Raw genomic sequence first — 11,170 nt, forward strand, 5'->3', positions numbered from 1 at the left:
GGCGGCTCCGGGGCGGGGGCTCGGCCGGGCCGGGAGGGGAGCGGAGGTGGCGGGGCCGCTGCTGACGCCGCTGTCGCCCCGCAGGTCCGGACGGCGAGCGGAGGCCGCGGGTGCCCCGCCGGGAGCCATGAGCGCGGGCAGCGTCGCCCCGGGCTGGCCTGAGGCGCTGCCGGGCGCGGCCCGGCCCGCGGCGGGGATGAGCGGCAGGGAGAGCCCCGAGGGGCCCGGGGACGGCCCCGAGCTGCAGCTGAAGGTGGATTTCTTCCGCAAGCTCGGCTACTCCTCGGAGGAGATCCGCGTCGTGCTGCAGAAGCTGGGCCTGGGCGCCGACACCAACACGGTGCTGGGGGAGCTGGTGAAGCACGGCCCGGCCGAGCGGGACGGCTCCGAAGCCCCGCCCGAGCCCGGCGAGGCCCCGCTGGTCCCCCGGGGGGGCACCGGTAACAAATCCCCCGCGCCCGGCCCCGAGGAGACCGAGAGCAACAACCTGAAGCCCATCGTCATCGATGGCAGCAACGTGGCCATGAGGTGCGTGCGGGGCTGGGTTGTGTGACCGCTCGTTTGAGCTGTGCCAGGCGCACGGGGGAAGGCTCCGGGTTCCTCGCTCAAAGCAGGCACCGCTGGGTGCCGGACGGGGGCTGGTAATACTTTCCGAGGTGCCTCGCCAGCACGCACGGCTCTCACGGGGACGAGCAGCACGTTTGCCAGTGCGGGCTGGTCCTGGCACGGCTCTGCCCGCCCGGAGCCAGCGGTCACGGGGCAGTGACAGGGCAGCCGAGCTTCCTGCGAACACACCTTTCCTCTTGTGCTCCAGCGCTGAGGGGATAACTGAAGATACATTGTCCTCTTAATCAGTGTCTTTGTGTAAGTTTCCGTGTCAGGAAGTTGCTCAATAAATAATTATAGGGTTAATTAGAGAAGACTTTGTAATACAGAGCTGTCTCCTGTGTTGGAGCCCAGTCTCCAAATTGTGACTCTTGTAGTTTGGTGAATTTCTGTACAATGTAGAGAATGAAGTGTTGAAGGTGTCACCAAAGCAAGGCTGTGGCTCATCCTCAGCATCTTGAGTGTCCTGGTGCTGCTGCCCCAGGTCCTGTCAGACGCTGTGACCAGAGCACCCAGAATCTCAGGGCTGGATATTTGTTGGTGTGGTGTCCCAACTTTCATCCTGGGTTTTGCTCCCACCCCAACCCCAGCTGCTCCCCACCTCTACTTGGGGTGGTCCTGGACTCTCTTTAATTTAATGCACAGGGTTCAGAATTGGGCTCTGAGAGCTCTTTCTGTTGCAGCTGTTGCAGAAGCCACTTCCTTTGCTGTGTACGTTTGTGTGCAGATTTTATAAAAAATAATCCTGGGTGCAGGCAGAGCCTCTACATGTGTTGTGGTAGGTTTGTCTGAGGTGAAAGTGCTGCACGGAGGTTGGTTTGCAGGTGTGGTTTTTCTCCAAGCCCTGGTTGACAGTTCCGAGAACAGGACTGTGAAAAGATGGGGCACAGTTGGCTGTGCAGCTGGGGCAGAGCCCAGGGCAAACGAGGAAATGGGGATGGCAGTGGAGTGTGAAAGCCATGCCCAGGGTCCCTGTAGGAGAGCCTGTTCCTATTCCAGCCCTCTCCACAGTTTTTCAGACACTATGGAAAATGGCCCATTGTGAGCTTGGGCTGATAAGTGACTCTGGCAGTGAAGTTTACCTTGGATAAGTGCTCGAGCTTTAACAGCAGGATTGGGTGTGTTTGTGAATGAGGAGCCTCTTACCAGTCAAAGTTATCCCAAAATGCAGAGGGGAACTCACAGCAACTGTGAGTCAGGGCAGGCCAGAGCCCAGGGTCTCACAGGAGAGAAGCAGTATGGCTTTCTTTAAGCAATTTGCTAGAAGGGGAATTCCATTCTGAAACTTCCTGTATTGATGGTGTGATGTTCCCTGCTGATTCATTTGCAGTGTGTACCGGGGCCTCCCTCAACAGCTCTTGACAAACTTATGCAAATCACAGTGGAAATTAGTTTTTACTTCCTTCTAAGGGAATTTTTCTTTGGCTGCTGCCAAATCAGATCAGCCCAATTAGCTGCTTTCTGGAGGTTTGAGGTTGGTAGCAGGGACTCAAAACCTGAACTAAAACTTACAACCCACCAAAAAACATTGGTTTTTTACATATCCCTCTAAAAGATTACGTCTGGATATTTATAGCTATACTCATCTGATGTTAGAGAAAATTTTTGGAGCACCCTTCTGATGGTGACTGTGAGCCTTCTGTAACTTGGGATTTTTATTGGAGATATGTTAGGCATCTTTTTCTATGTTAGTCGTGTTGCCAAGTGTTTTAGTTCTTTTAGAATAAGTATCTTTGTACAGCTCTTCAACTTCCTTTGTAGTTTCAGCGAAAGGGTGAGGCCAGGAGGGGAAGTGAAGTTTCTCTGTTGTGGTGCCTCTGCAGGAATGGCTCTGGGGAGGAGCCCCCTGGGCTGCTGAAGGCTGGGGGAGCTGAAATGTCACTCAGGTGTGGATGGAAGAGTAAGACTCGGGAGAGGTAGTGACCAGGTGGAGAAAATTCCTGAATTGTAAGAGCAGCTGCCTTCAGTGTAGTGCATGTTCCTAGAATGCCCTCAGGGAATGCAGGCTGCTGGATCCCCAGAGCCACAGACCGGGCTGGAATAGAGAGAAGTTGAAAGTTTGCCAGAACCATTATCAGCATAAGAGCTGATTGCACTGTAAATACTACTGCTTGTAAAACAGGAGAGGTAGTTTCCTCTTAGAAGTTCTGGAAACTTATTGATATGACCTAGTGAATCATTAAGAAGCATTTTTGTGTTGGTACGTGGCTTCTGACATGGTTGTCAAACTCTGTTCTTCAACTGCCATGAGCTGTTCATTCATCCAGCACTGATCATGTTCACAGGAGATGCTTCCATTTTGTGCAAATAGTGCATTTGTAGCTGAGTTTTTGAGCCAGAATGTAATGAAGAAGCATAAAGAGTGCGTAAAATATCTTGTTTTCCTGAAGTGATCATAGCAACTTTGCAAGCAAACTGCCAGTGAGAGACCAGTGCACCCTGGCAGGGGACAGCCACTGGCATTAGCTGGCAGTGTAGAACTAAGGGGGGTTGGGATCACATTGTGCTCAGGGCTAAAAATAACCACTGGGAGTCCAGGGTTGAAGCAGAGGCTGTTTCAGAGCAGCTGCAACAGTTCCAGCTGCTCCTTCCCAGTGAGGATTTGGGTGTTTACTGGTATCCTGAGGTGCTGAAGGGAACAGTGAGGTTGGGCAGGTCTGGGTGAGGGTGTCTACACGAGACAAGCACCCAATGCTGCCTGTGCTCCTCAACACTTCACTGAAGCTTGTCCAACTTGCTGGCTCCCTTTGCTTGGTGCATTGGCTGACTGGTCTGTACTGGATAAGGAAGTTAATGAAATCCTTAATTTTCTCCTTCGCTGCAGCCATGGGAATAAAGAAGTGTTCTCCTGCCGAGGTATCCTTTTGGCTGTCCAGTGGTTCTGGGACAGGGGACACAAGGATATCACAGTCTTTGTGCCGTCATGGAGGAAGGAGCAACCCCGACCAGATGTACTCATAACAGGTGTGGAAATATGAAAACCAAAAGTAGCTTTTCAGGCTGACTCTGTGTCACTTAATGAGCTTGCAGAGTTCTGCCTAAGTCAGTAATTAACTTCAGAATGGAAGGTCTGAGTAGTAGGAGATACAGCCAGCCGAGCTGACCAGGGAGAATTAGTCATTAACTTCTCTCCTGAGCAAGGTTTTGCCTTAATCAGCTGGAGTAATTCTGAGAACCAAATGTAATACTGCTCTGCTTCATAACTTTTTGTCTCATTTCTTGATTCCCGCTCCTCCCTTTGTGCTGTATTTGACTGAAGCATGTTTAGTCAGAATTATTCAAATTGAGGGGAGTTTTCTCTGAACTTGTAAACATCTGAGATTCCTGAGTGACTTGGAACAGAGATGATGGGGGTCAAGCACAGTCTGGGTTGTGGAGAGATGGGGTGACTTCGCCTGGATGTTGTTGTTCTCTTCCACTGACGCTCTGTGTGCGTGAAGGCCCCCGGGCTGTGCGGGTGTGCTCACAGCTGCGTGTGTTCCAGACCAGTACATCCTCCGTGACCTGGAGAAGAAGAAGATCCTGGTGTTCACGCCGTCCCGGCGGGTCGGGGGCAAGCGCGTGGTGTGCTACGACGACCGGTTCATCGTCAAGCTGGCCCACGAGTCCGACGGCATCGTCGTGTCCAACGACACCTACCGGGACCTGCAGAGCGAGCGGCCCGAGTGGAAGAAGTTCATCGAGGAGCGGCTGCTGATGTATTCCTTCGTCAATGACAAGTACGGCCCCGTCCTCCCGGGCTTTGGAGAGAGGTCCCTGTGAGCCTGCTGGCTTGTTTTAATGAAGCAACAGCAAGCGATGCGTGAAAAGAGCGAATGCTGGTACACAATTAAAAAAAGCTGGAGGGATACAAAGGCAAAAGGAGTTGGAGGCGTCTCAGATAGCTGCTCGTGGTGTGGAGCCAGGAGCTCTGTTGTAGTGAAATTCCCAGGAGAGCTCCAGGGCTTGATTTCCTCACAGAACAATTGTTAGCAGGCCCAGCAGCAGGTACTAATTCTGGTCAGCAACTGAGCACTAAACCTCTTCTGTGCTTGAAGGGAAGCTTTTTGTGCTGGTGTGGACTGGGTGACAGGAGGGTTATCTCTGCAGAAAGTGGGAGAGCTCTGTGGGGCTCAGATAGCTTTTAATATTCAGTGCATTTGGGGACCTTGAGAAGAAGTGAAATCCTGACCCAGAAAAGTGAGCTGTTCCTGACTGAAATTTGTTTTTCTTTAGGTTTATGCCTCCAGATGATCCCCTAGGGCGTCACGGCCCCAGCCTGGACAACTTCCTCAGGAAGAAACCCGTGGTGCCAGAACACAAGAAACAGCAGTGCCCTTATGGTAAGATGCCTCCTACATGTGAAGGATGAGGTGACTGTGCAAGTGTCATTCATAATTTAGCCCAATCCAGCTGCTCATTCCATGCTCTGCCTTTCCTCGCAGGGAAGAAATGCACTTATGGAATTAAGTGTAAGTTCTACCACCCTGAAAGGATCAACCAGCCCCAGCGCTCGTTGGCTGACGAACTCCGTGCCAATGCAAGGCTGTCCCCAACCAGAAGCACCAGTGCCAAGGAGGAGAAAAAGGGCAGAAGAGTCTCCCAGGCAGAGCTCTTGTGCTCTGTGCCCACAGAGAGTGACAAAAGCTCTTTGCAGAAGGTCTCTGCAGACAGGAAGAGCTCGGCCCACAAAGCCAAGCCCAGCGACGTTCCCCTTCAGGCCAAAGGCTGTGTGTCAGGTGTCCCCCTGAACAGTGGGAGCCACAGGTCCTCTGACAGGTACCAACAGCCTCACATGGACTCTCTGTCTTATATCTCTCAGGAGCGTCTCGACTCAGGCATCGGGTCTCTGGAGAACCAGCTGTCTGACATGTGGCCTCACAGATGTACCAGTCACTGTGATCATTCCCATGCTGAGCAGGTGTCTGTCTGCAGCTGTGGTAGGCAGAGACCCGTGTACCCACATTCTCCCAGCTTAGAGCAGAACGACCTGGTCTCTTACAAGCACGGCTCCCATAAATCTTCCTCCTCTGGTGCTAGCTTCTTGCAGTACAGCCCTGAGGTCTCTCACTCCGGAGCACCCCACTCTTTCTCGGGCTATGGGGTGCCCGTGCACCCGGGCAGTGCGGGGCAGTTCAGCCTGCCCAGCGAGTTCAGTGCCCCCCCGCCCCCCTCGCGGGAATTCTGGTCGGAGCCGTTCCCGCTGCCCCAGGCCCGATCCCCCGGGGCCCGCGACCCCCGGGCACTGCAGAGGGGCCTGGGCCCGGCCTACGGGGACTCAGGGCCCTGGGCTGGCTCGGAGCAGTTTGCAGAGGAGCGGGCCAGCGTGCACGTCAAGCTGTGCGGCATCTTCCACCCGCACCTGGTGGACGCCGTCATGAGCCGCTTCCCGCGGCTGCTGGACCCCCAGCGCCTGGCTGCCGAGATCCTCACCTACAAGGCTCAGAACCCGGGCTTGTGAGGGCAGCCGGGCATGGGGACAGCTTGAGGGGGCTGTGTTTGCCTCTGCAGCTGCCACAGGTGCCTTCTGAGTGCTCCTCCTTATTCCTTGGAAGTACCGGAGTCCGACTGGGTGCTGGATGCCAGGTGTGGGGCGCTCACAGCAAATTCTGCTCTGGCTGTGACCGTGTGCCCTTTGGAGAGGTGAGAGCACCTGGGGCCCCATCTTCCCCAGGGGCTGCTGAGTGGGAGCAGAGGCTGCAGCTCCAGAGCAGGACTGTTCATTTGGGGTTCATGAGGATCTGGCACACTCTGAATTACTGCAGTTGTCCAGAACTGGATGTGTCCTTGCCCCTCCCATTACCTTCAGTTTTGAGATGGCTTTGAGCACTATGGAGCTAAGAGGGAAAACTCGGGGAGGCTCTAAGAGAAAAGGGGATGCTGCCTTTGCAGTGGCCTGTGGCTGGTTTGTGAAGACCCAAATGCATTGTCAAAACTGTTCTTAGCTCCTCACTAAGCCTCTTTCCTAAATCCCACCATGTGGATCTGTGGCAAATGTTGGGTTGTAAATCCAGTCTAAAGATGGGTTTAGCTGACTTTAATTTGGTCTTACTGGTGCACTTCTTTGATGCTTTCCACAACGCTCCCACCTCAGCTTTCCTTCCTGAGGTGAGGTAATTCTCCCACAAGTGCTTAGTGAGCTGCTCAGCTCCTGGAGACCAGGAGCCAGGAGCTCAATCCTGACTCAGGAGGAGTGGCAGACACTGCTCCAGAGCTGCATGTGCTGACAACTGCAGTGTCAGAGCAGGGGGGTGACCTGAGCACCCTGTGGGTGCTGCTCTGGGACAGTCACCTTGCTGGTCCCTGGCCCAGGCTGGGTCTGTGCAGTGCTGATGAGGGTTTATGATGTGCCTTTTGCCTTCAGACAGCAATAGAACAGCTGTAGTCACATCTGGACTGCTGCCAGGGCCCTCCCTGAGGAGTCCTTAATATTTCTTTCTGTAAAGCTGTTGCTTCATCTTCCTCACCAATGTTCCCCCATCCCCTTTGGCTGTGCCCAGCTAGAGCAGCATCCAGAATTGTAGAATAAGAGTTATTTGGCAAGACTGTTCCTGTTTCATTTCCTCTTACTCTGTAAGATGTTTTCTACTGTAGATACTGTAAGAGATTTTAAACATGCAAACCCAGTTGCTGTAGTAATTGGTTCTGGTCCTGGAATTTCGCTGTGCTTGGGATGCAGAGATGTTCCTGGCACTTGCAGGCCAGAAGCAGTTGATTTGTTGATACACATTGTATCTGTGTGTGTTGTTGTTTTCTAAATACAATACGCCCTTCTGTGGTTAAACCAAGGTCGTTGAGTGGCAAATTAGGAAGTGGAGAGTGGAATGCAGCTGGTCCTGGAACCCTCCTGGGAACAGTGTTGTCCATTCCTGCTCTTCCCTCTTATGTCCGAGGAGTGACCTGCCCAGACTGGCACCATGTGCCACGAGACCACAGGGACACAGAAACCTGTATACCTGGTTAATAATGATACATTACAAATTAGTAATGTTTCATGTTAGTAAGCAAAATGCTTCTTAATTTTAAGTAACCTGATACTTTGCATATTTGTAAATTACAGGAAAAATGGTTTTTAAATGTTATTGTCCAGCACTTTGCTGCTTGCAGTTTTACTCAGTGCTGTTCTTGCCTCAGCCATGTGTTACTGGGCGAGGTGGGTTTGTGTTTCTGGTGGAATGCTGGTATCTGCTGCTTCTCTTGCAATCAGAAGATTAACATTTTGTACTCCCCAGCTGACACTTGCTGAATTTTCTGTATCACTGTGCAGTATAGTCACGTACCGAGTGGCCATGTGACAGCCATGGCAAAGGAAGAACTGTGTTATATAAATAAAAACTGCTGAGTTGGCATATTTGGTCTCTGGTGGCTTTTTGGAGGAACATTCAACATTTTGGCTGGCATTCCATGAAAAGTCAGAAATTATCCTTCTCCCCTGGGTTCCCCTGACAGGCTTCGATCTCCATATGCAGTCTGAGGGCTTGTTATTGACGGGCTGTTAATTGATACAGCGAGACCAAAACATCCAAGTGCTGTGGCAGATAAGAGCATGAGCAGCGTTTGCTGTTTGTTTGGCAGCACTGGGGTTTCTCAGTGCCTGGGGCAGGCACTGGCAGGGGAAGGTGGAACCAGAGGAGTTGTGGGTGTCTTGGGTGCTAAAGCACAGAACACTCATGGGACTTTTGAAATCAGCGTGAGCTGTGTTCAGTTTTAAGGGACAATTCCATAGTACAGTATGGAAACAAATACATATTTTATTCAGTTATGGCACATCCATGTCAGCTGTTGAGTGTGGAATATGCAAACTGTCCAGACTTTGCTCTGAAGGTTTGTTATGGACTGGAAGTGCAGCAGGAATATCAGTGCTCACATTGCTGTGTAAGGATCTTCCCCTCCCACCTGCTCCAGTGCAGCACAGCACATTCTTATCTCACCAGTTAAATAACTTTATGGTCTGTATTCAAACTTGGGCTCTTCCTTTACCACAGGGCCATGACTCTGTAGTTAATCAGAAACGAGGGAGGCAAGTGCTCCCAGGGCCAGCTGCATTTCAAAACAAACCTGGAACTTCACAGTCTGCAAGGTCTGATATTGGCTGTGGCAGAGGAACTCCCTGGGGACATCACTGCAGTGACAGAGCTCACGTGGCTCTGGGCGTGTGTGGTGGGGAGATGGAGTGGAGTGTTGCAGATCTGAGCACACCTTTAACCAGGTGTGGAGTTTGCTCCTGTCCTTGGTGGGGTCTGTAGCTGAAAAATGCTGCAGGGTGTTAAGGCTGCTTTTCCTGTAAAAGACCTTAATAGGTAATTCTAGTTTTGCAGGATGTGCAGGGGTAGGGGGATGTTTATTTTTGCTTCCCTCAAAGCTGATCTGACACAATGACAGGAATCGGTGCAGAAGTGCAGAGGTTCATTATTGGAGCAGTTTGGGAGGGTCAGATCTGGTCAAAGCTGTTCCCACAAGCTGGTGCCTGTGCTGCTGGGGCAGCTGGCCCACCCAGCTACCATCCCACTGCTGCTCTCAGAATTCTCTCCTGTCACACAAGGTTCTGTGGGAGCAAACCTGCCCCCAGAGCATCCCATGTGTTCTGGGTAAGCATTGCCTCCCCCAGGGCCTGCTCACCAGGAGCTGGGGAAATTGGAATGCTAATTGGAACTGCTGCTGCTGCGCATTTTCCCCACCTTGCACAGTCTGCAGTGAGTTGGTGGAGTTGCCCACCTGCACACACGGGCAGCCTCCCTGGGCTGTCAGTGCAGGATTTCCTCTCATGTTTTGGGGAGAGCCTGCCATGTCTGCTGGGTGTGTGCTTTGTGTCCTGGGCCAGCCAAAATGGGTCAGATCTGCTTGTCAGCTCATGGGGCTGTTGGGGGAAAGGAGGTCACACATGGGCCTGTTGAAGGTTTCCTGTGCTCAGGGGGTTCCCAGCCCTCATCCTGTGGGCTGTGTGCTGTTGAGCTCGGGGGGAGGCAGCTCCTCTGAGCAGCCCAGCCCACTCCCTGGGACTCACTCACCTCTCCCTGGCACCACGGCCTGTGCTGCCCTTGCTCACTGGACTTCCACCTGAACCCAACTGGTTCCTCCCATCAGGGGATTTCCAGGATGTGGCTAGCTTGGTTCTAACTTTTTAAGGCATTTCCAGAGGCAGGAATCTGACCCAAGGTTCCTGTGCAGGCCATGGGAAAGAGGCTGGTGTGTAACAGGAGCACACGTGGGTGTGCCCTCATGGGGGATATGTTGATGTCACCCACCTGGGGCTCCCATACACGGGAGCAGGTTCAGGATCAACCCACTGTGTTTTCCCAATGCTGAGGCTGCTGCTCTTGCAGCAGAGAGGAAGAGGTGTCCCAAACACAGCAGCAGCTTTGCACTCTGTACCCCAAACTTCTTTTGCAACACAGCCTTGCTGTAAGACAGAACTGCAGGAAGCGAGTAACTGCAAAATAAATGTTGCACCCAAGAGAACAGGAAGGTGCTGAGGAGGAGCTGGGTGCTGTCCCAGCATGGTGCTGGAATGGGATGATGATGGCAGTGCTACCTGTGCAGGTGCTGTCAGCACTCGCCCTCCAGCCATGTGTTTTTTCAGTCCTATCACCTGCTTTCCTCAGGGCTTAGGCCCTGAGGATTATATCCCTTGTACCCCCACACTCCCCAAGGCCAGGGGCTGCCCCTCGGAGCCAAAGCCCTGCTGGCAGAGCAGCTGCCAGCTCAGCCCTTCTGAGGAAGCCACAGGCTGGGAGCAGGGAACATTATTGCACAAATATGTTGGAGTAAACACAGCCTCGGGTTGAGCAATAGGTCAGGAGGATTTGCATGGTGTGGTGGCCTGGGAAAGGTTTCTGTGGCCTGGGAAATGTTCCGTTCCCTGTGAGACAGCTCTTCCCTCTCTGGGGACAGGGTGGTCAGGGGCAGGGAGAGCTGGTGGCTACAGCTGATGCTGTTTGATGTCACCCTCCACCTCCTGAGCCGTGTCCCTGTCCCTGTGGGGCTGGCTGGGGATTTCCAGCCCAAGGATTGCCACGGGAGAGGTGAACAGTGGCTGCAGCAGGGACGGGACCTCATCCTGACACTGCAGAGCTGCTGTGGGACATGGCCAGTGCTCCCACTGCCTCTTTGTGTGGATGCTGCTGATCCCTGTGGGAGAGGGGTGTTTGAGGCTGCAGTGGTGTCCCCAGAGCAGTTCATTTGCAGGACCTGGTTCATTTCGGTGTTCCTGAGCAGCGTGGGGCTGTCCCTCCTCAGCCAGGTGGGTGTGGGTGAGTCAGGCCGCTGCTATTTGTGTTGCATCAGTTCCCTGGTGTGGGAGCTGCACGGACACGTCGGACGGATCCTGCCGATCCCTGCCTGCTGCAGGAGCCTGTCCCCAGCCCTTGCCACGGGTGGGTGCTGGTCCCTGCTCTGCTTCAGTGAGAGCTCATCCTGTCCCCCTCCCCAAAGAGCTGGGACCTGGGGGTGCAGCTGTCCCAGCTCTGCCAGGGAAAGACCAGGTGGACACAACCGATGGGAAGCAGCTGCCTGTATTGAACAGCCCCAGCACAGTGGGCCCTGGGGACCCCGGGGTGGGGTGCAGGACACAGCCCCTCTGTGCTCG

General features: G+C 53.4%; 1 protein-coding gene across 1 annotated transcript; it reads left to right on the forward strand.

Annotated features, from left to right (window-relative positions):
• Positions 1 to 107: 107 nt before the first annotated feature.
• On the forward strand, positions 108 to 7,936 carry ZC3H12A (zinc finger CCCH-type containing 12A). Its single transcript, XM_027668673.1, has 5 exons — positions 108 to 528; positions 3,431 to 3,570; positions 4,091 to 4,325; positions 4,822 to 4,928; positions 5,031 to 7,936. Exons 1-5 carry the CDS (start codon positions 128 to 130, stop codon positions 6,044 to 6,046), a joined length of 1,899 nt encoding a protein of 632 aa, XP_027524474.1. The 5' UTR covers positions 108 to 127; the 3' UTR covers positions 6,047 to 7,936.
• The last annotated feature ends 3,234 nt before the right edge of the window (positions 7,937 to 11,170 follow it).

This window comes from Corapipo altera, unplaced genomic scaffold (genome assembly GCF_003945725.1).
Source record: "Corapipo altera isolate COAL_440 unplaced genomic scaffold, ASM394572v1 297, whole genome shotgun sequence".
Lineage (NCBI taxonomy): Eukaryota > Metazoa > Chordata > Aves > Passeriformes > Pipridae > Corapipo > Corapipo altera.